At 48.5% G+C, this 27181-nt stretch overlaps 6 protein-coding genes across 10 annotated transcripts; 1 reads left to right on the forward strand and 5 right to left on the reverse strand.

Annotated features, from left to right (window-relative positions):
* Positions 1–271: 271 nt before the first annotated feature.
* On the reverse strand, positions 272–4374 carry tmem120b (transmembrane protein 120B). The gene is made up of 12 exons (XM_049738220.1): positions 4206–4374; positions 3254–3372; positions 3052–3168; positions 2917–2976; positions 2745–2840; positions 2437–2526; positions 2286–2351; positions 2135–2196; positions 1848–1940; positions 1661–1725; positions 1502–1570; positions 272–1348 (listed from the first exon to the last, which is right to left on the reverse strand). Exons 1-12 carry the CDS (start codon positions 4266–4268, stop codon positions 1232–1234), a joined length of 1017 nt encoding a protein of 338 aa, XP_049594177.1. The 5' UTR covers positions 4269–4374; the 3' UTR covers positions 272–1231.
* Positions 4375–4398: 24 nt separating this feature from the next.
* Positions 4399–6090, forward strand: morn3 (MORN repeat containing 3). The gene is made up of 6 exons (XM_049738224.2): positions 4399–4654; positions 4882–5027; positions 5105–5250; positions 5327–5486; positions 5652–5818; positions 5964–6090. The coding sequence occupies exons 2-6, from the start codon at positions 4883–4885 to the stop codon at positions 6024–6026; spliced, it is 681 nt and encodes a 226-aa protein (XP_049594181.1). The 5' UTR covers positions 4399–4654; position 4882; the 3' UTR covers positions 6027–6090.
* On the reverse strand, positions 6067–8035 carry orai1b (ORAI calcium release-activated calcium modulator 1b). Its single transcript, XM_049738225.2, has 2 exons — positions 7567–8035; positions 6067–7303 (listed from the first exon to the last, which is right to left on the reverse strand). The coding sequence occupies exons 1-2, from the start codon at positions 7687–7689 to the stop codon at positions 6749–6751; spliced, it is 678 nt and encodes a 225-aa protein (XP_049594182.1). The 5' UTR covers positions 7690–8035; the 3' UTR covers positions 6067–6748.
* A 385-nt stretch (positions 8036–8420) lies between these two features.
* On the reverse strand, positions 8421–11879 carry wdr41 (WD repeat domain 41). Of its 5 annotated transcripts, XM_049738213.2 has the most exons (14): positions 11683–11878; positions 11472–11549; positions 11071–11186; positions 10555–10603; positions 10320–10433; positions 10191–10253; positions 10017–10128; positions 9855–9917; positions 9626–9727; positions 9364–9551; positions 9166–9287; positions 8995–9080; positions 8784–8917; positions 8421–8669 (listed from the first exon to the last, which is right to left on the reverse strand). In XM_049738213.2, exons 2-14 carry the CDS (start codon positions 11517–11519, stop codon positions 8529–8531), a joined length of 1338 nt encoding a protein of 445 aa, XP_049594170.1. In that variant the 5' UTR covers positions 11520–11549; positions 11683–11878; the 3' UTR covers positions 8421–8528. The 5 variants fall into 5 exon arrangements, 4 of the variants coding, with proteins under 4 accessions (XP_049594170.1, XP_049594169.1, XP_049594168.1 ...); XM_049738212.2 differs by having other exon boundaries at positions 9855–10128; positions 11071–11250; positions 11683–11879; XM_049738211.2 differs by having other exon boundaries at positions 9855–10128.
* A 2053-nt stretch (positions 11880–13932) lies between these two features.
* Positions 13933–18057, reverse strand: otpa (orthopedia homeobox a). Its single transcript, XM_049738218.2, has 3 exons — positions 17818–18057; positions 16600–17102; positions 13933–14511 (listed from the first exon to the last, which is right to left on the reverse strand). Exons 1-3 carry the CDS (start codon positions 17891–17893, stop codon positions 13996–13998), a joined length of 1095 nt encoding a protein of 364 aa, XP_049594175.1. The 5' UTR covers positions 17894–18057; the 3' UTR covers positions 13933–13995.
* Positions 18058–19207: 1150 nt separating this feature from the next.
* tbca (tubulin cofactor a) lies at positions 19208–21781 on the reverse strand. The gene is made up of 4 exons (XM_049738193.2): positions 21589–21781; positions 20273–20378; positions 19513–19599; positions 19208–19418 (listed from the first exon to the last, which is right to left on the reverse strand). The coding sequence occupies exons 1-4, from the start codon at positions 21639–21641 to the stop codon at positions 19338–19340; spliced, it is 327 nt and encodes a 108-aa protein (XP_049594150.1). The 5' UTR covers positions 21642–21781; the 3' UTR covers positions 19208–19337.
* Between the last annotated feature and the right edge of the window lie 5400 nt (positions 21782–27181).

Here is a 27181-nt window from a genome sequence, read left to right on the forward strand (position 1 = left end):
TCCGCTCGGCCTTCATCTCCGCTATGCGTCCTCCTCGCGACGTCTGCGACGCAAACACAAATGTGCGATTGGCAATCAGTCACATACAAACAAATGAGCACTCGCGCTCATACCTGAGAACAAGTCGGTCGGAAGGCCAAATCCAAGCAGAAAGGCTGGCTGGCTGGCTGGCTGGCTGGCTGGCTGGCTGGCTGGCTGGCTGGCTGGCTGGCTGGCTGGCTGGCTGGCTGGCTGGCTGGCTGGCCGCCAATAAAGACACCTTTGCATGAACTTAAGTTAGAAATATTTAATTTGTTGCGCGTAATTAGGGGAAATAGTCCAGTCCCTTCCTTGTCGTGCGTGTGCGTGTACGTGTACGTGTGCGTGTGCGTGACGGCGTTTCAGAGCACTGCCATCTCAACGGGCGCCTTCCGATACCAAAAGAAAATCAAATGTGACACCATCGCGATGATGCCTTCAAGTGGTGACCCCTTGACACAATTGAAATAAACACATCCATCGTGCCGAGAACATAAACGCTGTGCAGTTTGTTGAAATGACTTTGAGCGGGAGAAAGGTTTAGGAACAAGTGGAGTACAGCAAACCCCCAAAACATACAAAACAAAATCCCGGAAAAAACTTGAAAAATACCAATCAGTGCCACAAGTTGGCACCGGAGCACTACTTCAATCGAAATGACGCTACAGTCATTCATTTCTGCTGATCCAGATAGGTTAAAAAGAATACAAAAACATGATCACATGATTACATCAAACTTAAGTTAGGAAGGTAAAAGCTTTCATGTAATAAAGTGATATTGAATTTTCTGTAGGATTGGGACCTTCACCAAAAAAAAAGGGTAAAAAAAAACAACAACAACAATATGTGGGGGTTCACCGTACGCCCAGGAAGGAGACACATCTCGGTCTGGGTGCGGAGGCTACAAGAAGGGAGCACAATGAGCGGACGTGACAAAGTTGGGGCCCGCAAACGTGGATCCGTCTGCTAGTTGCATATGCGTCCATTAATGCACAACAAACAGTCAAGTGTGTGCTCGGTATGCACGCCATGGAGCAGCGAGGAGGATGTCGGCCAGGGGCCGGGACTCGAACACCTGGTGCCGCGCACCTGAGAGAAAGAGGGAGAAAATCCGCAGTACGCCCGCGTGCTAAATCCGGCCGGCCTTGAGTCCACTTCCCCAGAAGAGCAAAAAAACCAAAAAACCCCCAAAAATCCAATTGTGCGCAATGTCTCAGTCGCTTTTTTTTACACTGTCCTGCTTGTTGTGCACTTTTTGCTGGACCACTTTTAACGTGGTCAGGAAGTTACCCAGGAACAGGACCAGGAACGTAAGAGCCAACATGAACACCTGAAAGACAAATGGCAACAACTGAAGGGCAAGTCGGCCATTTTGGTGCGAAGCGGCCATCTTGGGCAAATTCCAGCATCTTCGGACTTTAGCAAACATTGCCAAGCACCAATGGAAGCGCGCGACGGCGCTCGGGTCGGAGACCAGCCTCACCTGCCACTCCTTGCAATCGTCGTGTCCCGCCAAGCGAAACAAGGTCACACAATTATACAGCTGCCAAAACTGAACAAGGAAAAAAAAAACAAAGAAAAAAAACAGCGTGATCGGCGCATCCTTTCGGCCAGGTGAATATGGTCAAACGGTCCGACTCACGTGTCCGAAAAAAAGGAAGGGCAAAAGGAAAGTGAGGCCTCTCCACATCCACGACTGAAATCCCTCTGCAGACACACAAAGGATTTTGGTGTCGCCAGCTGCCTCCACCAACCACAGCTCCGTTTCTTTTCGATGTCGCCACTCGGCTCAAAGGGGAGCGCAAGCGCGAGCGCGAGCCGGCACTCACCCACGGTGAGGTCCAGCTGATTCCTCTCCCCCAAAGCCCGCAGTCTGTACAAGCAGCCACTTTGGTAATAGTACTGGAGGAACTGCACAAAACCTGCAGACAAGAAATGAAGCGCTTTCACAAAGTGGCAGCATTTTTCAAACAATGAAGTCAAATATGTGGAGGTGGAGGGATTCTCAAGCGGTGATACTCGGGCTCCCTCTAGCGGCTAGTCAATGAATGGCCGCCCAACGCTTCAATGGAACCAAGCAAATTGTGGCACTTGTTAAATAAGAAAAAGCACTTACTCTGATAGATGGAGAAAGCCAGGAACTGACTTCGGAACCTCTGATACGTGGGACCCTCCGGCCTGTGAGCAAACCAATTGGCGTTTGCACAAGATTTAGTGAACACGATGCACTCGTCACCGTTTCGACTTTTCGAGACGTTCCTACTCACCAGGTGAGCATCACGCCGGACAGGAAGGTGGACACGTAATGATGAGACACCCACCAGCCTTTAATCCTGACACGCAAAAAGCACGGCGGTCAGACAGGCGCTTACGGCGCTGCGAGAAGAACGGCGTGGCGAGCCGCCGGACCCGACTGACCTGGACCCGTTGCTCATGAGGATGCTTTCTCGTATTGTCAACGTGCAGTAGTACCACACCAGCAAAAAGTTGAAGATTTCATCTGTGACGCTAAAACAATAGTTACAACAATTCATTCATTCATTCATTTTGGGGGCACAAATGCGGATCTAAAAAAAAAACCCAAATCTGCAATAAATTGGTCGATTCTAGAAGAGCTAGTATTGTCTGATTAAATACTTTAAATAAAGTCCAGACGCGCATCAATAATTGCGACGTCAACGTGGACGCTAAGCGTGGAAAAGGTTCCCTCCCCGGTCGTCGCTCACCGATAGTTGAGGAGGAAGAGGCACGTGATGGCCCCGAACATGAGGATGATGGTCATGTACAGCTTGAACTTTTCATACTCGTCCTTGTAGGCGAACCTGCGCGAAATATCAGAGCAGACCATGACGTCCAAAGGTGACGACGCGCAGGCGAGCGAGCGAGCGAGGCTCCTACTTGGCCTGGTTGCTGAGGAGCGTCACGTTCACGTTGCCCAGGACCAAGTTCAGGTACAGTCTGAGAGACAAAAAGACTTTCGGCATCAGGTGCACATTTGCTTCCCTTGACCTAGTGAGCAATCGAGGCACTGACCCATTTTTCTTTGGTAAATACGCTTCCATGTCAAAGAAGACATTTTCTTTCTCTTTGATTTGGCATTGGATGTCCGCAATCACTTGCATCTGTTTGTCGTCGCAGCCTTGCATGCATCTGCAACAAAGTCAGACAGAAACACACACCGGAGATGGTGAGTGCTTCAGTGGGCTATCATTCAACTGCTCAAGCAACTTCTTACTTGGTTAAGCTGCAGTGGAGGTCGTTCAGACGTTTCCTTTGTTTTCCAATGGCGCTGCTGCATGTGGTTTGAAGATTGGTCAGCTCCTCCAATTTTTGCCTGTACAGTTTGTGAGTTTCCTGTCATTGTACACAAAGCATAAAAAATACCATTGGCCTTCACAGATGATTTAAAGTCTTGGTAAAAGTACCATGCATTGTTTTAGAGAATGCCAGGAAGTTGGGTTACCCGGATTCGAACCCAAACCAGCTCGGCTGCGATGCAGACGGCCAACCACTAGCGCACCACATGTCGCTGGAAGAAACCATCGCCGGATGCGCGTTCCTTCAACTATATATGTCAATATAACTCGCATTGTCTTGTCGGTGTTGAACAGTTCGCGGTCTTGTGTTCTTTTGGTGCTCCAAAGTACACTTGCTCCCAATTAGCCAGCTAACGTGAGCTAGCTTGCGCGTGCTAATGATGCATTCAGGGACTGTGGAAGACTTCACACTCGTAAAGGAAACAGGTAGACGAACGCATATCATAAACTTAAAAAACTACAAGCCGTGCAGAACTACTGCTACTGCTGCTAATAAAGCGCAATGATGATGTATCGTGAGGTTCATTTAGCGTAAGAGCTCATTTTGCAGCACTGCTACACTGGCGCTTTATTTCGGGCTGCAAATGTCGGCCGTGAAGGAGACAAACACCGGGTGGTGATTTAAGGCTATTTCCCCGTGAGAACTTGCTCCAAAGTGGCTTTTAGTGACGATTGGCAATGGCAAGCACCGGCTCGGAACCTCCAGCTCCGGCTCCGGCTCCGGCTCCGGCTCCAGCTCCGGCTCCGGCTCCAGCTCCAGTGCAGCAGGAGCTAGCTGTCAGTGTCAGCCACCGCATGACGTAGCGGCTTAGACCTCCTCGCCGATTAACGATGCTATCTAAAACTACAAGAAAAAGAAAGACAAGTGACCTGCAATTGTTGATATTCCTCGTCGATTTCTTGCCACTCCGCCTGGAACTTGGCTATGGACATGGTGCCAATGTACAGAAAAGAGGGTGAGCAGCAGATAGGCTAGATAGTAGGATGGACGGATGACTGTCCGTCCGCTCAGGCGTGCTTTCATTGGGCCAATCTGCGCATGCGCATATTGCCGCAGACCCGGACGCTTCTGCGCATGCGCATAACCTCTGCGCGCAACAAATTTGTGTCGCAGTCATAAAATTAACTCACTTCAAAATCAAATTGCCACGAGAAACACAAAACGTGAATGATTTGAAAAAAAAATATATATATTTTTTTTAGAGCACACAATTATTGCAAACTCTTGACGCAATTCTGTTGCTGGGATACAAGGAATGTCATCTCGGCTCCAAACAAGCTTGCAGAGATTTTGCAGGGACCAACCAACCCAAATCGAGGTACATTTATAGCGACTGTAAGGTGCGAGGTAAAATAATGGTTGTTAGCACAGTACTAAAGTTGTGTGTTGGAATCTTCGCATACTTTTTGAAAAAGTGGCTATCCATTCATCTTCTTTTGGTTCTGATATCTGAAAATCTGGACGAAAGAATGCTGATTTCCGAATAGTCCCGTCATCCTCCGCTCAATAATGTTATTTCTTCATCCAAATGTGCCTTTGGAGCAGCATGCCATTCCCCAAAGCGGTTCGAAGCCATCCGTCCCGTTCAGCCGCGCTGCAAAATAAGTCAAGCAAATGCGGAACGCGCGCGACGGTTTTCTCCGTCAACGGAGACGAATACACCGGCGAGTGGCTCAACAACAACAAGCACGGTGCGCTGCGGTGCGTCTTAAAAGAGTCAGGAATAAACGAAAGGCTGACTGACCAAAGTGGCTTGCAACCATTCCAGGGAAGGGCATTCAGGTGTGGAAGAAGTCCGGGACCCTTTACAATGGCGAGTGGAAGATGGGAAAACGCCACGGATACGGCACCTGCTGTGTACTTGGAGCGAACGCCAAAAAGTACTGCGGTGAATGGAAAAACGGGATGAAGCATGTGCGTAAAGTATTTGCTCACAATATTCTTGCCTCTTTTTTCCCAGAGATTTGTATGGGGCTGCTTCTTTCCTTAGGGTCACGGTATTTACTTTTACGACAATTGCGCGACGTACGAGGGCCAGTGGAGCGAGGGTCAGCGTTGCGGTTGGGGGAGGATGTTCTTTCACGACGGGGACATCTACGAGGGAGAGTGGATGAAGGATAAGGAGCATGGACTCGGCATTCGTCGCTATGGTAACGCCGCTTCTTTTTCACGACACATTGCGATTCCCGCAATAGCCATAAAGCACCACGAGGGGGCAGTATCGATGCGGGTTGCGTTTCAAGCTTAGCGTCGGCACACTTTTTTTATTTTTTTTTATTTTTTTTTTTTATGGACTCTCGGCCGTGTGTCTCCAGCAAACGGCAACTGGTACGAAGGTTCCCGGAGAGACGGCACGAAAAGCGGCATGGGGAAATTGTTCTACTGTGACAAAGGGCAGCTGTACCGGGGCCTCTGGGTGCGAGGGGAACCCAGATGCGGGACCGTGGAGGACTTGCGCCCCGCAAACTGTCCCATTCCGCAGGTACGATGAAGACAAAAAGTTCACGACTGACTTTTGCCAAGCGGAGGCCAAGTCGTACACACCAAAAGTGGCTACAATGAATTCAATCACGAGTTAATTGTTGACTTCAAGCTGGCGTAACTCAGCAGATTTTTCTCCCTCTTAGGTCAAACTAGTGGATGTGCAGATGGTTCTGCAAGAAGCCCAGCGGGCTCACTTTGATTGTTGATGTCTGAAAGAAACTTTGGTTCCAAAATAAATTCAACTCATTTGTAGGATTTTCCTCAGAGGCACTGGAGCGGCTGCTTTATTTTTCCCGGTGCTCAAAATCAGCCGGAAGACATTTCCAGTCGCTTGGACACACCAACACTATCAAACTGTTACACATTTGGAGGGGTGGGGGGGGGAGTCCAGTGTAAAAAGTGGGGCTGACCCCAAGTGGTAGAGGTGCCTTTTTTCTTTTGGGCCCATTGAGCCAGATGAGATGTACAAATAAAACAGTCATCAAAACGACAAAGTACAATTTAAATCCGAGTCATTATCACGCCTAATTGAAAAGCAGCAGGCAAGACAAACAAGAGTTTGTTCCAGTGATTTAGGGGGAAAAAAAAAAAAAATCACAGTTAAGACTTGCACTTTCAAGTTTGGGGTAATCTACCAATTTCAGATTGTTCAAATGAGGTCCATCGCAATACATCCGAGAGCTCATGAAGGAAAGGCGCCGTCTTTCGCAAGTGGGGGCAAAAGACACTAACTTGTCTCTACAAAGTTCTCATGTGCTTTGAGAAAGATTTTTTTGTCCCCAGTTGAGTTGGACAATCTTACAAATAACGCAGGTACGCATACAAATATTTGGATCAGCTCGGGAAACAGTCGGGGGGGGCGGGGGGGGGGCTTGAAATCATAAATCCGTGTCAGATTTAGCTGGCAGTTCCCTCACTCGCGTACTTCTTATGGGAAATGCGAGCTCGGCGAATGTAAAATGGACTCGCCTCTATTGTCCAGCTGGTTCTGCAGCCTGGTGAGGTTGGAGAGCTCCTCCAGCTCCTGGAACTGCCGGTCCGTCTTGTGGCTGACCAGCGAGCGGTAGAAATGCACGGCGAAGACGATGAACACCAAGCCGAAGGGGACCATGATGGACGTGGAGGTGATGGCGGCGGCCACGCCCGCCGACACCGTGTCGTTGCCTGCCTTGCTCGGCTTGACGGGCAGGAACTTGACCCAGCAGAGGAGCACCACCTCGGCCAGGAAGAGGAGCGTCCCGATGACGGTGGAGAAGGCCCAGGCCAGCTCAATGTGGCAGTGCATGCGCTCGTGCGGCGACTCGCTCACCGAGTTGATGTTGTGCACGTTGCTGACCGCCTCGATGTTGGGCAGGATGCAGGTGCTGACCATCAGGGCGAACAGATGCACGGCCACCAGCACGGTGGTGCACGCGCTGAAGGCGATCAGCAGGGCGGGAGGGTACGGGTAGCTGTTGTCCAGCTGCACCTCCACCATGGCCACCTGAATACGGAGCCGGAAGCCGGGTCACATCGGTAGCGGTCATTCAAACAGTTGGGAGGGCGCACGAGCCAACTTTGTGATTTGGACGACCGAGCCCTCCGAACTCTGCCTAGCAACAAACATGAACTTTGACCAGGCAGAAGAATCTCAGCTATTCCCGTGCATAGATTTGATGCAATTACTGACTTAGCATGACAAGAATCATTTTTGTAATTTTAGCACAACACTGTGCGGTGTGATTTGGAAGGCATGGAATACGTCACCATAGCGAAGCCGGAGAGCAGAGCGGAGGTCCGGCTGGAAGCTTTGAGTTTCGCCCGGCTCAGGTAGAGCTTCCTCCAGGACAAAGCTTGCAAGGAATGCTCGCTGATGCTCATGTTGCGCATTAAGGACACAGAGCCGCCGGCTCGTTACTCTTCCGAACAACACTTATCGATGGGCATCCTCACATCAAGTGGGCCCAACAGAAACATTGGCTAATGATAAGTGGAGGAACAGCGTTTCCCGTCAGCTGTCTCGTGCTGCGCTCTGGCTCTGGCTCTGGCTCTGGCTCTACGTTACCCACAAGTCTTTGCGAACAACGAGGACGTTACTTTTTTTTTTTTTTTTCATTTATAGTTTGGCGTCGTCAATAGTTTAAGGAACTGTGAAGAAAGACGTATTAGCGTTTTCTGTCAAAGCCACGGTCTTTTTAAAAAATAGAGATATTATTGTTCAGTCCGCGGTAAGAAACTTTTGGTGTCACGTGACTGCGCTCAGCCAACGGATATAGAGCTCATCTTCATTCGGCCAATCGATCGAGCGCGTTTGCACCATCCCGGAAGTAGCGATGTGCATTCCAAGTCAAAACAAGGAACCTTGGCAAGAATGCGCACGCTTGGTTCTAGTTGAATCGAGCTTTCTCGTTTTTCGATCAAAAAGGAAAAAAAAATCCCTGTTTTTGACTGAAACCACTCACCAGCGCTTACATTAATATACATAGTAACAAATATAAGATAATTATGATACTAACATAAAAAAATACAAAATAAACGTTTCTTTAGCGTTCTTGATTCCAGTGATTTGAAATTGTGTGTGCACGTGTATGTGTGGAAAATGAGAGGTCTAGCTCCGTGTGTTTTATTCATACAATTGTTTTTATGTAGAGCACCTTGATCTCCTTTTTTCATTTGAAAAGTGATCTATAAATAAAGTATTGTTCATTGTATAAAAGTCAAAGCGTCTTTCACAGTCCGCCCTTCTCCTCCAGTTTCCGGAAGAGCTCCAGGCTGCGGAGGCGCGACTGCTTCTCGCCGTTCTTCCAAAGGATAAGCTGGTGGTCGGCCGAGCACGTCAGCAGGCCGTTCTCCGGCAAGGCCACGAACATCTGAGCGACAACGAGACGAGGACCGACAGTGCTCGTTAGGTCGTTTTGGATTAGTTTGGCAGTTTTCGGGAACCTTGGCTCACGCGGCGGTGCGTGCGTGCCAAGAAGACGCACCTGGACTGCACCCGAGTGTCCAATCAGGTCGCCCGTCAACTCCAGCGTCTTGCTGGGCGCCACGTCCGAGGTCTTCTTTGACGGCGGACACGCCTGCCGGCTGGAGCGCCCCAAGGTCCACATTCCAAAGAAGCCTGAAAGGAACAAATGCGGAATATTGCAGGAGTAAAGTCCACATTTCATGCACTGATGAAGAGAGAGAAAATGTGACCTGGAGAGGCGGGTTCTCCGGCTAAAGGCAGCTCTCGTATCTCCCACATCCTCACGCTGCCGTCCTCCGAGCACGACATCAGCTCGCTGAAACCAAAAGGACAGCCGAGTCGCAAGAAAAAAAAAATGAAAAGGCGCTTTCTGCGTGCGTGTGACTTTGGGCCTCACCGACCTGTCAGAGAGCATGGAGATGTGCAGCACGTCCGAGTCGTGGGCGCGCTTCCGGTACGCCGCCGCCGTCTTGCTGGCCACGTTGAACACGTACACGCCGCTGCCCACCGCCGCCGCCACTAGCTGCAAACGATCATCAAAAAGAGGAGATCATTTTTAAGAAGAGCTTTTTAATTCTGTGCGAGGACATGTAACTGACGTTTCCGTTGGAGGCAAGGTGCTGAATGGACATCTCGCTGGTTTTGGGCCCGCCCGTTTGGATGTGGGACTGCTCGGCCTGGTTCTGAGGCTCCTCCCACAGAATGTGCTGATAGGCCAGCATGCTGCAGTCCAGCGCGTCCCACACGATCAGCTCGCCCGCATGCGAGCCGCTGGCAAAGGCGGCGTCTAAGGAAAAACACTGTTGGGGGAAGGGGGCTCAGTTGATTGGGGGGGGGGGGGGGGGGCAGTTCACTACTGACCGTCGACGTTGATCAGGGCGCGGATTTGGTCCTGATGGTCCGCCAGGCAGCGAACCTCCATCACAGTGAGGGCGTCGCCGCTCGCCATAAGCTTGTAGATGACTGACAGCACACAATGACTTTTTTGGGTATCAATTGCTTTTGCATATGGTAAAACCTCAACTTAAATAAAACATACAATTCTGAAGCACACATTTTGCCTGGCAACACAGAGCAGAAATGGGCCTACCGATGGATTTGTCCACGGCGGCGGCCACGCGGTTCTCGGGCAGCTGGATGAGCAAGCTGATTCCTGTCCAAAGGCAGAAGAGACGGACGGACGAACGGCCAAGATGAGCGAGCGCCAGCCACCGCAAATGGCAACGGCCGCAAAGGTGCTTCGGAGGCTGGCCTGTGTCGCTGCGGCGCTCTTTCAGACACTGCAGACGGAAGTCGCGGCTCCACACGCACAACTGCTGGCCGCCTGAGATCCACGCGCTCATGCGATCCAGCACCAGGATGCACTGACACACAAATTGGGACTTTTGCCATGACTGGTGATTAACGATGCTTGTGCCACACTGACCTTGACAGAGGACTGCAGGTCCAGAACGGTCTGCAGTCTGTTGCCGGTGTCGGGGTCCCACAACTGTCGGAGTTAAGGACACTTGGAAACAAACTCTTTGGCACCCCCTAGTGAGGACCACGAGGATACGCTGACGCTGCGGTCCGAAGAGGCGGTGATGAGGCGGACGTCGCCGCAGCGCAAGACGGCCATGGCGGTGATCTGCCGGGAGTGACCCCGAAGCTCTTGCGCACGCTCGCCCGTCTGAAAATGGACCCGCGGCAATTTTACTTGGCCATGCAAAAGAACCGGGTGACAACGACTGGCAGATTTTGGCGGCAGGGCTCCGTCCCCGTCCCCTTTCGCTTTCCATTCATTGGCTTACCTCCACGTTCCAGACCAGCACCAGGCCATCGTCTCCGGCCGACGCACACCTAGCAAAACGCAAAAGACGAACAAAAAGTCAACATTATTTTTCGTCGGGTCATTTTCACCTGAGAGGTCATCACAATAGGTGTGTGTGACCGTGTTACACTTTGACAGCGCCCAGCCAGGCCCTCGGCCCTCGGCCCTGGCCAGCGCTTCACACCAATACGATAGGACAGACATCACGACAATCCGTGAAAAGCAATCGTCACAGGGATTTTTTTTCCGGACACCTGGGAAAGCGTGAAGACACACACACACACGCACGCACGCACGCACGCAACAACAAGGACGATGCCGCCCCTGCTGCTGCTGCTGCTGCTGCTGCTGCTGCTGCTGCTGCTGCTGCTGCTGCTGCTGCTGCTGATGGTGATCTTGTCATGCTCTACTACTTCTCTGCAGTGAGTCTCTCCTGTCAATCAACGTAAGGGATGGAGCGGTTGAGGGTGTGTGTGAGTGGGGGTGACTCGCTTACCTGAAGTCATCAATCTGCACCAGAAATCGAACAATGTCAAAATGTCCTTTCAGCACCTGCAGCTCAGTGAAGCAGTTTTTGGGCTGTTCCTCGCCGATGCACAGCACCCCGCTTTTCTGCAGATGTAAGGACTTTTTTTTAATCCGTCCATCCATCCATCCATTATCTGAACCGCTTATCCTCGCGAGAAAAGGTTCAAATGTACACTTGGAGCTCCACCACTTTAATTCGTCAATTTTTGCTCATGTTTACCTTGTCATCATCTACATATAACATTTTTAACGTGTGTAATACTTGTACCTCTATTAATTGTGTTGACAATGTCTACAACTACTTTTGTATTAAAAAAAAAAAAAAAAAATCATTCACTGGGCGTGTGTGACGTTCACGTAACATCTCACCTCCACGGAGCTTTGAGCTTCACGACCGCCAAAAATCCACCGAAGCATGACTGCTGTGTTTTTAGCGGATGTCGTTAGCTGCGGAGATGCAGATGGAATGAGCTAGACTCGCATTTATGGCATAAATGCAATCACGGACCTTAAACGTTTAGCTAAAGCAAGACATCTAACGCTATCTTCTTGTGTCGCGTTTCAGGGCCTTTTGGCTTACCGGTCATCGGTGTAACGTGTCCGCTTTCAACGTGACTCGCTTATTTCAAGGCTAGCTTCATAAATCCCACCTAGAGAGACGATTCTGCTCGTTAGTATGACGGTAAGGAAGCTTTTAAAAGGAGAACTTGAGCTCCCGATACGACCACAACAAATCAGCCATATGACTTAACTACGGAAGCCTGTGGTGGACAATATTTGACCCTTACGCTGACGCAAATGCCGCAGAGGATTTAAAGATTTTAAAACGTCACTTAAAAACAACACTATAAATAGATCTATTATTGTATTTATTTTATACTTTAGATAGGGAATTATATATAAACAATTACTTTTGCAGAATGTGATTTTTCAATTTCCAATTTCAGACGAAAGCACTGCTAGTCATTCTGCGAGTAGGCAGTAGGTGGCAGTATGTGCCAATCTTACAAATCTAAAAGACAAGCGAAATGAAAAACAAATATATCATTGACGCACTTCATTTTACACCAGACGTCCCAGGTAACAAAACCTTCAATGACACTAAAAGTAAACAAATGTGATGTGATCTTGGCTGAACGTGGGAAGTGCCAGCTGAAAAGAAAAATGATCACTTTATCTGGGAGAGTCATAAGATGCAATTGCAACTTTTACCGGTGAAATGGGTTGTTTCTCTCTCAACATCGTGATTTTTCTCTCTTAAATCCGCCCACACGCACACTCGGCCGCGCCGCGTCGGGCCGCGCCGGGCCGGCCGAGATGACACGCCAGCGTGGGCCCTGTGCGTGACCTTCATGGAGGCTCAGATGCTGATTCGTGATTTAGTGTCGATCCACCGCGCTTGTCAGGGCTCGTGAGGTGGGTGCCTTCCACGCGCTAATAGAAAAGCTCAAGGGCGTGCTTTGCTCAAAAAGAGGACGAGGAGGAGGACGAGGAGGAGGCGAGCATTTCAAAATGAGTGACGAGAAGAAGAAATCTCACGTGGCCATGGGTCGTATAGTTTTCGCATACTTTAATTGATTGTTGTTTTATTTCTTTTTCATCGGCTCAAGATTGTGCACCAAATAAGTATTTGAGAGAAAAACCTACACCAACCAGAATGCAAATATTATTGATTTAAATGGATCTAGTTTGATTCATGATTAATCTTGTTTGTAAAATATGAGCATCAAAAAATATTGAAAAGTCTTTTTAATAGACGATGTGAGAATAAGCAGTTCAGATAATGGATGGATGGATGGATGGATGGATGGATGGATGGATGGATGGATGGATGGATGGATGGATGGATGGATGGATGGATGGATGGATGGATGGGTAATTGCAAACAGCTTTTCTATTATTTGTGTCATAATAAACACAATAAAAATGCACAGGTACAAAAGAATGAAACAATAACAGAATCACGTGATGTGTCATTTATAATTCTGTCCAATCATGTGATTGAAATGATTTCCATTTTATTGGAATACTTTACCCATGGAATTGATAGAAACATGTCCATGAAACCCCACCCCAAATGGCCGCCACACCACCATCGTCATCACCAGCACACCTGACTGACAGTCCCTTTCTTTAGCTTTGTTATTTTTCTTTTTTCATCCATAGTGCCAAAAGTCCACTTTGAAGTCAATAAGTTAGAATGAGCTAAAGATAATAAATAAGCACAAGGGCAAAATGATTGAGCTGTGAAAATCAAAGCTAGAATGAATAAATAAGTCAATAAATAAAGACATTCTTGAATGTGGACGTTGACGAGTTGAAGCGGCACCAAAACATCCATGTAGATTTTTTTCAAATCCTTTCAGGCCTGACTCGTCTAAACGGGCCATTTGGATGAATACTGCCTTTGTGGAATATGAATTCAGCAGCCAAATGCAGCCGCCGTTTTGCTCCGTCTCGGACGGCGGCCATTTTGTCAAACGACATCACATTTGGTTGCCCGAGGCTCAGGTCACGACCAAGCAGAAAGCCGATTGCAAATGTCACACACTTCACCTCGGAAAAGAGGTGAGCTGTCATTGGTTGTTCCCTGAGCCAGGGTGATCTCCATTTCAGTGGAGTGGAACACATTTGCGTCAACAAATTGTTTCACTTGACTTCCCCTTTAAGCAGAAGTAGCAATTTTAGACCGGAGAAAAGACTTTTCCTGACCTTTGTGACCATCAGCAACTTTGAAGTGGTGGCAAAATGTGGATGGAGTAGAGCTGCACATTGGTGGGAAAAGAAAAAATACCAGATTTCTTTTTTTTTTCTTTTTTGGGGGGGGGGGGTCTTCTTTCAGCATTGACACAGGAATTGGCAAAACAGAGACGCCAACATCCGAGTGGTGGCATCAGGTGAAGCTCATGGACACTGTGTGCTCCAGAGCCTTCCGGCGGAGCGAGGCGATGCTCGTGCCCCGCCACATGTCACTGTCTGGCGGAGACGCGCACAGCTGCGGCGAGCCGCTCACGTTGCCAGGGAAGGGGGACTGGTACAGGTGAGACTGCAGCCCGCCGCCACCGCCGCCACCCGACATGTTGGACAGCCCCATGGAGGTGGGCGGCGGAGGCGGCTGGAGGCCGCCGCACTGAGAGTGGCCCAGGGATTGAGCCATAGGCGGCTGGCGGCCCCCCAAGGCCGGAGGCAGCTGCAGCTGGGACATATTGGCGGGGCCCCAGCGCCCGTCGTTGGCGTGGAAGGAACACAGGCCGTCGCCCATGGCCGCCGCCGCCGCCGCTGCAGCCGCCGCCGCCGAGGTGAACTGCTGCAGGCCGTGATGAGTGGGCAGCAGCGTGCCCGGGGCCCGGAACACGTTGGTGCTCTTCTTGCGTTTTTTCCACTTGGCCCGGCGATTCTGGAACCACACCTGCACGTGTGTCAACACACCACTCAATGAGAGCATGGCACAGACAGATATGTATGAGCAAAAAAAAAGAAATCAATAAATATCAGTCGTGGGCAGGAGAGTCTTTCAGTCATGTACATGAGCACTTAGATGTTCCAAATCTGAAAAGGCTGTGAGTTCATTTAGGAGTAGCATGACTGTTTTTTCATGACGTTGATGGGCTCTCGTTTCTGATCGAAATCAGCGTTGGTTTTCAAAGAGACTTTGTGCCTCATCCAAATGAATCAGACTGAAACGTTCTTGTTAGCAAATGCCAGCTCGTTAGCTCGGTGTGACGGCTCGCCTTGAACTTTGTTCATTGCTACATACAAAAGGTTCCACCCCCAAATAGTTGCACTGCAATAAAACGTATATATGTTATGTAAAAAAAAAAAAAAGGGATAACTATTCACTCGACACACGAGATTTGGATATAAATCTGAAATTATCTGGAACTGATTACATCTTGTTACATATTTCACAGATGCACTTTTGTGTACCTTTCTGTTGCTTTAAAAGTACACACTTGGGTCACTTAGATTTTCCTTAAAGGTTCCTTAGAGGTTTTCCCTCTCCAAACGACAATTAGTTTTTACAAAGCACTTTGGTTCCTGTTTTAACCGATATTTTCTTTTACCTTGTTTCTTATTTGAACATTTCGAGCAATTTGAACGAATTATTCCTTATTTATGAGCACTATTTTATTTGCAAAAGCAGGCAATTGCACCCACATGTTCAGTTGAATGCGTTTTCATTTGTCATTCTTTCCGGTTTGCGCACACGATCGAGGAGAACGAGTAATTGGATTTGCAATAAGGCAAAATGGTCTATTTTCACAAAGGGGCATGGCACAGGTCACTAGCGGACAATTTTTGAACCGAGAGAAAAATGCGTGTCTATCCACGATAATGACTTCCGAAAATGAAAGTGAGGCATATTGTGTCGCGTTAATGCGGAGGAAAAGCACCGGTGACAAATGGTGATGAGGTTATTTCCCGACTCGTCGTCACAAGATGGATGGAGGCGACGACATTTACGTGGAAAGCGGAGAGCCAAAAGCATAACAATCAAACAAATCTACATGGACGCAGATATCGTTTGCCATTGCATTATATATTCACAAGAATGTCAAAAAAGTCACCGCAATAGTCAAATGAAGCTCGTCTCGTCATCATTTGACTCGTTATCATTTCATGCAAATTGCAGTCCGATTGCCCACACCGTCGTAATAAGAACAATCAAATGGATGACGATGATGATGATAGTGATGCTCATGGGTATTCTCAGGGTGTTGTTTCAAACCGGCGAGGCCCCTTTGGCTTGGCTTTAAGGATATTCTGATCGATTCTATTGTTCGTGCATTGACGTGCGTCTTAGATCTTCCTAGCCCGATAGTTTTACACAGCCATATAATTGTTCAACAACAGTAATGGCAATAATAATATATTTGAAGAAGCATGAAAGCCTAATTTCATCATTTCTGCGTCACGTGGTGTTTATTTTTTATTTGAACGGAAAATACGCGCATGTATAGGCTTCAAAATAGAATCGGGACTTAATCAAAGTTATGTTTATTCTATTAAACACCTTTTGCAAAGATCTGCATTTTAATCATTTCAAATTTTGTTGACAAAAATGAAATCATTCATCTTGTTTCTTTTCAAATGATTTTATGCCGATTTGACAGAATACGCAATCTTTTCAAATGGAGACCACATTTTTCCATCCCATAACTATTTTGTTTTGGCACGTTAGTTAAGTGTGTCTTTTCTTAAATGTAAAGCACCGCACCAGATTTATTTGGCTTTGTAAATAAATGACGAGACAAAAATAAAAGACTTTGGGGTTTTTGCTCTGCAAATGTTGATCATAAATGACGATTGCATTTTGTCAACCAAAATGTTCCTTTTTCGCAAACGGCAGAATGGGCAATTTGACACGAAAGGCATTTGTGTGCAGACCTGCCGTGCGCTCGCACAATTTTGGTTTCCCAACACAAAACGGAATGCACGGGCTCGCTCGCTCGCTCAACTGAGTTGATTGTCGATTATGACGATGGCCTTGCAATACCTGCACTCTGGACTCGGTCAGGCCGATCCGAAGGGCAAGCTCTTCCCGCATGAAGATGTCCGGGTAGTGCGTCTTGGCGAAACTCCTCTCCAGCTCGTTCAGCTGCGCCGGCGTGAAGCGGGTCCGGTGCCGCTTCTGTTTCTGAGCCTGCTGTTGCTGGTTCTGATTCGGTTGCTGCTGCTGCAGCTGCTGGTGCTGCTGCTGCTGCTGCTGACCTCCGTTGCCGCCATTCTGGTGCTTATCCTGCTCCTTGATCACCTGCACCGAGTTTGGGCCTCCCCCGACTCCTCCTGCTGGCCCGGAGGAGGTGATGTCGTCGGCGGGGAGTATGGTGGCGCCGTTCACGCCGTCCGGGCCCGGGCCCGGGCCCGAGCCCGAGCCCGAGCCCGGGCCCGGGCCGCCCGGGCCGAGCTCAGTGGAGTGTCCCGGGTCCTCTCCGCTTCCGGACAACCTGCACTTTAAAGCCTCGCGGTGGCCCAGGAGCTCGGCCGCATCTTTCATCCCTGTGCACGTGCAAAAACCAAAACCATAACATTTTCATTTCACATATGCCAGCCGCACCTTGAAATTGAAGTGCATTTTCCAGTACAACGTGTCAATTTGAGCTCAGCTCAGGCGATTTCCTGTGCTTGGCAACACCCGAAATGACTTTGAAACAAAAAGCTATGGAAAAAATAAACAAAAACAAATGCGTGTCAAACTTGCATTGATTTGATTTATGTGCTATAAAAGGACCGAATTTTGATCGGGCAAAACACATCGATTCGATGTTTTTAATCAAATTAAAATACAGCTCACCTATTTCAGTACAAGGATTGAATACAACGTACAAAACACGAGGGATAGTCTGTTCACATATCTGTCCCCAAAGTGTCAACATTTTATTAGTCGAGCAAGGTTTGTAATAGGACAACTTCTAACCCCAATGAGCAAATCTTATTTTCGTATACTCAGTTGTCCCCGTTAAACTGGGAGAAAATAATGAAAAAAATAAAATAAAAAGTCAAACACATATAAAAGTTTGTAGAAATATAAATCAGGACTTAATGTGAAAGACTCGCCTAGCGTTTTCCATTCCACCATTATGAAATCAAATTACGCACTTAATATAATAATAATAATAATAATTGCTTTTCCAATGAATTAAAGCGCGGTGAATCACATGAAGACAGCGTGCAATGACAGTGTGGAGCGTGCGAGTGTGTGAGTGGAGCTTACAGCAGAGTTGAAGCGCCGAGTTGGGTGAGGACAACTCACCCAGGCGAGCATCCAGGAGGTCGGCGTGAGAAAGCATTGCGCGCCGCAAGGGGGAAAAAAAAAGTGTGTGTGTGCCTGTGTGTGTAGGGGGGGTCGAGACAAAAAAAAAAAAAAAAAAACCTCTACGCCTATTTAGAAAATGTCGTTGTTCTTAAATGAAAGCAAATTCGTTTTGCGCTTAAAAAGACGCCCGGCTTTCATTATAATGCACCTTGGACGGACGGGGAGGCGCCTAACGGACGAGCGGAGCGGAGCGGAGCGGAGCGGAGCCGAGGCTCCGGTGCACGAGAGGGCGTCGGCCAATCAGAGGCCAAGGAACCTACGCCCCCCCCGTAAAGCACCTTCCCTCCAATCCACCCGGCCATGCAGCAGCACTTGGTTCCCCTTAATTGGCTTTGATTTGTACCCCAAATTAACGTCCAACAAGGTCTTCAAGTGATGCACCAAGCGAAACGTAAGCTCCGCTACCAAATACATATGAAATAAATTAGCCATCCAAAATAGATGACTATTATAATAATAAAATTAAATAAGTGTGCATCATTGCATAATAATAACCAGGTGGAAAGTGAACATTAGCATGAGTAAAGCGAATCAGTTTTATCAGGTTTATTTCGTTATAAAAATGAAATGTTTGACGCACAATTCCCCCCCCCCCAAAAAAAAAAAGATATCCCCAAAGATAATGAGGACAAATAACAGAGCATTCTTAATAATGCTTGAAAAGCCTTTGCTATTTATATTTTTACATCGAGGATCATTTTATTAAGATGAAAGAAAAACAAAAAAATGCACTTTTAAGGCTTTGATATTGAATAAAGATACGTAAATGTTTTGTTTATACGTTTTGAAACATATACACAATATTCTTACTGTATATATTATTTTAATGGAATTTCTTGCATTTATTTTAATCCATGATTGAGGCATTGTCATCATCTTCAGTTAAATTGAGGTGAGAAATAGCTGGGATAAGAAACAACAATGTTCGGTTCAACGGTGGTCTTAGTCCAAGCATTTTTCAAATCAATATTTCATGAACAATGAAGTAAATCAGATATACTCCAAGACATCGCGTCTTTCTCCTCTGCGAAGATCAACTCCTATTTCTTTTTGTTTCGACCACTTCTGCTTTACACTGCCCCTAAGTGGCCAGAATGAGCAGCACAATGTCCATTCAAAGTGTGACAAAACAGTCCAACTGTGCACGTTCCATTGATTTATGTCATATGCAAGTGCGTGTCAAGTTGTTTGGAAGCGAGAGATGTAAATCTCAGAAAAAAGACGATTAGAGGACATTAGTTCAGGACCGGATGCGGTGCAGCAAAAACACAAGACAAGACAAGACATGTATGTTGCAGTCACTGCAGTGTATTTATGTGGCAACATCATCAGAACAACAAGACGCCAAAAAAAAAAAAAAAAAAGGGGGGGGGGGGGGGGGGGGGAATGAATATTTGACGCAAGCTCACGGCAAGACCTCACACCTCCAGCTTAATGGAGTCCAACATGTTTTTGGCTTCCTGGTATTCTTCGGACTCCGACAACTCCTCCTCGGCTTCCTGAAAGGACGACAAACAAAACACACGGTTGGCTTCTTTTAGCAACAATGTTGACGTACGCTAACGAGAAATTGGACAAGGTTGGACAACTGACCAGCAACTGCTGCAGGTCGCCGTGGGCGATGGTCATGCGACGTCGGCTGTCCGGGATCATCATGATGGTCTCCTGCAAGCTCGCCATCTGGAAAACAGCAGCCGTCTTTAGCCTGAATATAGCGCCGTGCGTCAAACGTTAGCATCAAGCTAGGCGAGTTTCATTGCAACAGATATGTACGGTCTGCGTGAACATTTCGGAGTTTTGGTTTCGTTAGTGCGACTATGCGACGCGAAACTAAGGGCGAAGAAAAGACAGCGCCCCCTGGCTGCGGTGGAATGATCCCATTGACGGCGGGATAAAAGATGACGCTCGGCCGGCTATCGATTCCATGAAGACAAAGAAGCTCTAATCCATCCTGCCTGAGACGCATCATCTCCAACTATCATCCATCTGGCCTCGCTATTAACGGCAGCCAAGCGTGCCGCCGCCGCCGCTCGCTCGCCACCTGACCGCCGCGCTCTGAATGAACAAAAAAAAAAAAAAACACGCTTGGAATTTTAACACCAGCGGTAAACATCGCTGTCGCCGCCGCCTGAGGAATAAAAGTCGAGGGAACTGGACCTGAAGCGATTACCGTAAGCCGTTTTGCGTTGCCGTAATGTTTATGCTAACTTCCGCTAGGCCGTGTTTCACGTTGGTAGCGATACGACACGCAAACTGACCCATCGCAGCGATTGAGTGCATTTGAAAAAAAAAAAAAAATCTTGAATGTGTTCTCATCGTTGGTGACCGACAGCACATGAGATATGCAACGTACGTGTTGCTTGATGAGGTAAGCGTCGGCCTCCGCCGCTTTCAGCTGCTCAATCTTCTCCTCCTGCTCCTTGGCTTCCGCCTTGTAGGACGCCTCCTCTTTGGCCAGCCTGCACACACAATCGATTTGCCACGTCTCAGTGTATGCGTGTCTGAATAACACTGCCCCCCGGTGGCCGAGGTGCGCACGCCGCAGGGAGCAACACAAGGAAGTGAAGGAAGTGACGTCAATTACGCCTCATCCAGAAACACGGGATGTGTATGCAGTGTGTCGCACGTTTGGAACACAAACAACAACAACAAAAAAGTGTGCATCGTTTCAATCAAAGCGAAAGGCAGTCTAATAACAAAATGTCGGCACCTCCGCTTTTTCCCAGCTCCGATGTTAATTTCTTATTGCTCACCGAGTCAGAGCGCCGGCGGTCGCGGTGGCTTTTAAATAGACCTGCCACCTCCCGCCTAATGGAAAAGGCAGCTCGCCGGAAAATAGGATCACGACAAAATAAAATAAATAAAATAAGGGAATTAAAGCCGGCCCGACATCGCGCCACATTGTATTTCTGAGGCGGTGTGTGGCCAAGAGCGCAATGACAAAGGCAAATTACTCTTGAAGGCCGGCCGGCCAGCCAGCCAGCCGGCCAGCCAGCCAGCCCACAGAAGTGTGTAGAAAATAGGACTCAAATAAAGTTATGACATGGCAGAATAAGAGACGAGACAGAGCAGACGTTCTAAATCTCTGCATTCGAAAAGGGCGGACAAGAACAAAAGCTGGAGGGGGGAAAAACGGTCTCGCTTTAATCTCCCTGTGGTTGTGAAACCAACAAAGTGACATCATTTCATTGATAAGGGAAAAGGGAGGCTTCTTAGTCTCAAGGAATCGACGGCTCCAGCGCAGTGATCCATTTAGTAATGTGACACGGCCGCGTCCCAGAACGAGCGTTCCAAAACACATTGTGAACAAAAGGAAGCCAACCGGACGTTGAAAATGCACTCCAAATGATGGATGCAGAGCTAGCGCGTCGGTCTAGCTTGTCGTTAGCCACGCGGAAGCTAACTCGTAAACAAATCGCACATACTAGCGGACAAGAAGCCACAAGCGACGCGAAGAAAAACACAATCGTAAAGGCAAACAGCGCTGCGCATTAGTAAATACGTATTGCTGTGTCCAACGGGCCTTACCAAAGCACCGGAGGGGCGAAAAGCCGTCGGTCGCAGTTAGTGCGCGCTCGCCCGTCATCGCGGCTAAGCTAAGTACCCTTGCTAGCCGCGTCGTCGTCGCGTTCCCTGATGGAAGGAAGGGACGGAGGGAGGCAAACTTACCGCTTCAAAACGCCGGTTTTGATCTTGATCTGTCGTGTTCTTGGGTCGGCCATGGCTGCGGCTGTTGACGGCAGGTAGAAGGAGACGCTGTCGCTCGCGGCGTGCTGGAGGGGAGGCAAGTTAGCAGCACAGCAGCACAGCAGCACGGCAGAGGAGAGCAACGGAAGGCAGGCGTGACAAGACGATGGCAGCGCAATCGATCACAGGAAAGAGTCGATTACCAACGCGGAAGCCGCATAAGAGACTCATAGAAAAGACTTTGCATTGTTATTAGTAATATATGCGACATGAAAGTCTTCCAAATACTAGTTCGGGTCATTTTCACTCATGATTTGCTTGGATTAGCAATGACGTCACCACTCGTAAACGCAAACGCGTATCTTTTGACCCCCAATTCAAATAACACGCTATGTTGGCTTCATGTTTTTACCGTTCCGCTAGTTTTAAACTGGCTACTCCACGAATGCATGGCCCCATCGTCTGATTTAAAGCCCCTGCACTCACGCTTCGCACGAGATCGCTTGCATGGAAATTTATCGACTTGTAATCATGCGATGGAAAGTCACGTGGGCAACACTCAAGGCGCTGGCGCGCTGGCTGGCTGGTTGTTGATTATTGGTCTTTTCCGACTTTTCCAAACTAATAAGTGGGACGATCAAGCTTTTGCCAAGTGCACGCGGGCTGCCGGACTTAATTGATATTGAGCGGGGGGGCGGGGGCGGCTCGGTGCCGCCGCCACTGGCTAATTTGCGGTTTAATCAGCTTTTGTAATGAGAAGCTGATTAGCGCAGGTTGGAAATAAAAGAGAATTACAAGGAACGTCTGTCGGAGTCCAGTGATAATTCACTGCTAATTGTCGCGATTAGAGGCAACGGGATGACTTTGGGATATTGGAATGCCCCTCGCACCGACCCTGGGAAATAGTCAAATGAGGTCTTTCATAAGATAATAACAATGAGAGACAACTAGCACCCCACACTGCTGTACTTCACAAAACACGTCAAATACTCAGGAAGCCAATCGTTTTGGATTTTCAAAGACAACAGCTGGGGGGCTTGATGTGGGAGCGAGAGTGGCTTGGAGAGGCTGAGACGGGTTCCAAGGCACGCGCCTCCTCGGCCGGCCCACCGCCTGAATGGCAAATGTGAAATTAGCTCGAAATGTGTGCAGGAAGGCCCTGGCTCAATTAGCGCTTAGCAAGGAAGCAGAACTCACTCACACACACACACACACATACATCCTTTCCTTCCTTCCTTCCTTCCTTCCTTCCTTCCTTCCTTCCTTCCTTCCTTCCTTCCTTCCTTCCTTCCTTCCTTCCTTCCTTCCTTCCTTCATCTGTGTGTGTCTCAATAAGTGTGTTGGTGGCGCACTCGTCGACGTGAACAGATAAATGTGCGAGCGCACACACATGCGTGCATTCATCACGTCAGCAGAAGTGTCCGCCCATGATTACCTCTTCCGAGCTTGCCGGCAGTGCGTGCGAGGGAGGGAGGGAGGGAAGGAAGGCGAAGGGGGTGACGGGTGGCTAAATGAAACTTTGGAGGGGGTCACTGCTTTTGCGCTATTCATCTTCCTCCGCCTCACACGCTCGCTCGCTCGCTCGCTCGCTCGTTCGCTCGCCGGGGCCGGCGGGTAATTACCTCTCGGCTCGCTGCGGCGCACCGCTTCATTATGTCCCCACGCACGCACGCACGCACGCACGCAGGCAGGCACGCACGCACGCACGCACGCAACCTTTGTAATTGTAGACCGGGAAGCGTGCATGCGTGGTCGCCGAGCGTGTCGGGATGTAAACAGCTCGCACGCGCAGCTGAAGCCTTCAGCCAAAGCTGCAAGACTTCAGGTCAGCGAGCAGCAAATGTCTGACACCTCCGAGCAGAGCACAAATGGGTGATGAATGACAAGAAGGAAAATGGGAACTTCAAGCCATGACATTTTGCCCAACTTTGTACGTGACTGAGCCAATACGGCCACTTGAAAGCCAAATGGGAGACTTGCACTTTCAGCCTTGCGCTGACCTCTTTCTGACTTTGCAGGCATCACTAATAATCGACGGCTTCAAATCAAAGCTAAGCCTAACGGAAATGGCCCCCTGCGCGCTCGCTCGCTCGCTCGCTCGCTCGCTCGCTCGGCCCGTGCCGTCTCGTGGCTGGATAAACGTTTGTTTTGACGGGCGGGGTGGGGCGGGGCGGTCCGTGGGGGCCCCGTGTGTCCCTGACAAGATGAATGTTGTGATGATCCAGAGGTTTCACTGGAGGCGCTCAACACGCCTGTTTGGCTCCCTGAGGTCCACTCGGAGTCGACACACTCACACACACTTTGTCACCGTGACAGCACTCGGCAAACTTGGGAAAAAGCAAGTCAAACAGAGTCCGTCCACCTTGAGCTCCAACGCTCTTGCTTTGCGTGACCGGAATTCATGTTGTGACAAAATACATTTCAAATATTTTCAGGTTATTTTCTTCATCTGGTACGTATTTATTTTGTTACGTCATTGATCAATTATAAATAAACGTACAAAATATGAATTATGTTCAAAACTATAAAATGCAAAAACGTCAGGGAAAAAAAAGAATATTTCATCAAGTAAATTAATTACAATTAAACTACAACTAATACATTTCCTAAAAGACTGCAAATGAACCTTAACGCTGAATAGAATACATTTATGGATAAACACAAAAGTATTAGTGACGTCATTGGAATCCAAATCACAATTGAAGTCATGCACAAAATAAGTTCGATAACAAATCATTCCATTTGCCTTTTTTTTCCTGTTGAAGTAATTGTACTGAATTTGAAATCATACTTGAAGAAATGGTGGTATTATTTTGCCCGCTCGTTTGATTTTCCAAATTTCAATTTTGTCCAGCGGTCCGAATTACTGGCCTCGCTCGCGACCCCGAAGGCCCCGGCGTGAGCGAGCGGGGAACGCCTCCTTGGCAGGTTGCGGGAGTAATAAAGAAGGCGAATCAATAGGGCGTGCGATGGCGCCGGCCGAGGTGCCGCCATTCATCACGCCGCTCGGCTGACGGCCGTCGTTCATCATGCTCAATGAGGCAACAAATAGGAAAATGACCATTTGGATCAAACACATCTGCACTCATCCGCCCGCCTGCTTTATTCCCATTAACTACGCCCGTAAAATACGCTTGTTGTTTTTTCACCTCGCCGCAGGCGCCGCCGCGTTTGTTTTTGGTAAACGTGTTTAGTTGTTTTCTTTTTCTGACTCGCCACGGCCAGTCGGCACGCCGCCTCTTACGAACACCGCTGTCGCGCCGACCCAATTACACAAACCGTCAAGTCGATAAAAAACGGCATACAACACACACATGTGGAGAGGTTCATAATCAATAATAATCTAAGAAGACGACAAAAACATCACAAGTATCAATAAAATACGGCAGACTCACCGGAGATGTCTTTTGCTAGCCAATGGTTCTGCTCTGACAAACCAATTAGACGACGGAAAAATGGTGACATCATCGAGGGCCGCCGCCGCCGCCGCCCCCCCGCTGATCCTGTGAGGTCAAATCAAATGTGATCTCGCTTGAGGGCGATATCTCCATTATATGGTACGAAACGATTCATCGGATAATCGGCTCGTTGCCGATTTGAAAGCTGAAGCTAGGACTAGCAGCTAACTCGCAAAAGACGCACGTCTCTCAGCCTTGAGCCATAAATCGCAGGCGCCGTTGTTCCTCGCCTTCGCCCCATAAATTGCCGCCGGCAGGTAAAGATGGCGGCCGGCCGGGATGCAAATGAGCCGCGCTGTCAAGGTGTTGGCGTAATGGAGGGTGAAACGGCGACGTCGTTAGCGCTTATTGGCTTTACGGCCATCTTGTGCGAGACGCTCGGCGCGTCTTTGGGCTGCGTCGACGTGCGTGATCTGCCACGCTTTTTCAAACTTGAGTCCCGCGGTGCGCAATGAAGTCATCACAGCCGCAGCTTCATGAAGGCTCGCTGATAAATAGCCGATCCACCGCCACGCTTCGGGAGGCCGGCCGCCCGCCTTCATTCGCCACTCGGCCGCCGCCATTTCCGCAGATTCGACAAATCACCGGCCAAGGGGGACATCCGTATGTGCTAACGGGTCACCGGGCAGACACTTACAAATTTGTGTGTTCTTAAGGGTCAGAGTCAGAGGCTCTCCACACTTCACTTATTTTCTGTTTTTGTCTTTTATGGAATTTAAAAATAATGACTTCTCAATTTGTTGTTGTTGTTGTTTTTTTACTTTTATTTTCCCCCTTAGCTTTATGATCTGTATTTGTGTACAGCGTATGGGAATTGTGGATATACTCTATGTAATTGTGTGTGTTGTGGGGCTGTCTTGTGTCACCCCCCCCACCCCAGGTGAGCGTATGAATAATGCATTCCGCTGCCTTCTCATGACAGCCCCCCTCCTTCCTCCACACCCTTGACGGCATGGCTGCTGATCAAAAACGACGTCGCAAGGTCCAGGCGGACCACACACACACGCGCGCGCACACACACACACACACACACACACACACACGTGTGCGCACGGGCGCCACACATCAAAATGTGTATTTCCTCGGGGGCAAAAATTCCCTGGAGAAGATGGCATCCGAATGAATTTAGAATCATATATTAGCCTCCAAGTTTAGCCCGACAGTGCTATTTATCTGCCGAAAGGAGGGCGGCGGCCAATCAAACACCTTTAGATAGATAAATAGAGTCAGTATTCTCTTTTGTTTTGGACCAAGTTCACTTGAAATGCGTCAAAGGTGTAAAACCATTTGAAATGAAAAAAAAAAACCGGAATTAATGACAATAAACAAGTCTCGACTGCATTGAAAGCATGCGGCTCCTCCCGCTGAGCCGATATGTGGCGTCAATCCATTTCTAGCCAGCGCCTTCCATCACGTCCTCCTGCCAGCCTAATTAGTATGCATTAGCAATTAGCGGACCTAATAGGACGCACGTTGATTGCATCCTGGCTGCAAGACCACCACCAGGCAAAGGAAATGCTCCTGTCAGGCTGCCGCTGCTCCCAAAAACAAAAAGGCCTTTTGTTGGACTTAATAAAATAAATAAAAAAATAACCAGAATTGTACTTTTGTAAGATTCACCTTTTTATTCTAAAAACGCAATTTGATTCTTGCCAAACCGGACGACTTTTGGGACTCAAAGCAACGACCGGTATCGATTTGTTACCGTGGGTGCTTTCAAGCATGGACGGGGGAGCGCTTAATGGACTGGGCCAGTTTGTTAACAGGATTATCACTGGATTAGCGTGAGATGATACGATCCGAGGGCGTAATCCCCTGCGTGTGTTTGGCCACATGTGCGCGGCCTTTTCACATGCTAACTAGCCGGATAATTGTCCCGACGGGGAGTCCATCCACAAAATCCCTCCGCCTCACTCTCCATTTAGCCCGTCTCAGGGACAAAAGGAGCGTTTAACTCCCCAACCGGGACGCCAACCTTAAAAAAAAGGAGAAAAAAAAAAAAAAAAAAAAACACCGGCCTGAGCGTAGGTTAATTGAAGGTCACTGCATGGGCCTGGAAATGAGGATTTAGAAAAGGCCAATTAGCATTCAGACGCGCGCGCGCGCACACACACACA

Source organism: Syngnathus scovelli, chromosome 13, assembly GCF_024217435.2.
Source record: "Syngnathus scovelli strain Florida chromosome 13, RoL_Ssco_1.2, whole genome shotgun sequence".
NCBI lineage: Eukaryota > Metazoa > Chordata > Actinopteri > Syngnathiformes > Syngnathidae > Syngnathus > Syngnathus scovelli.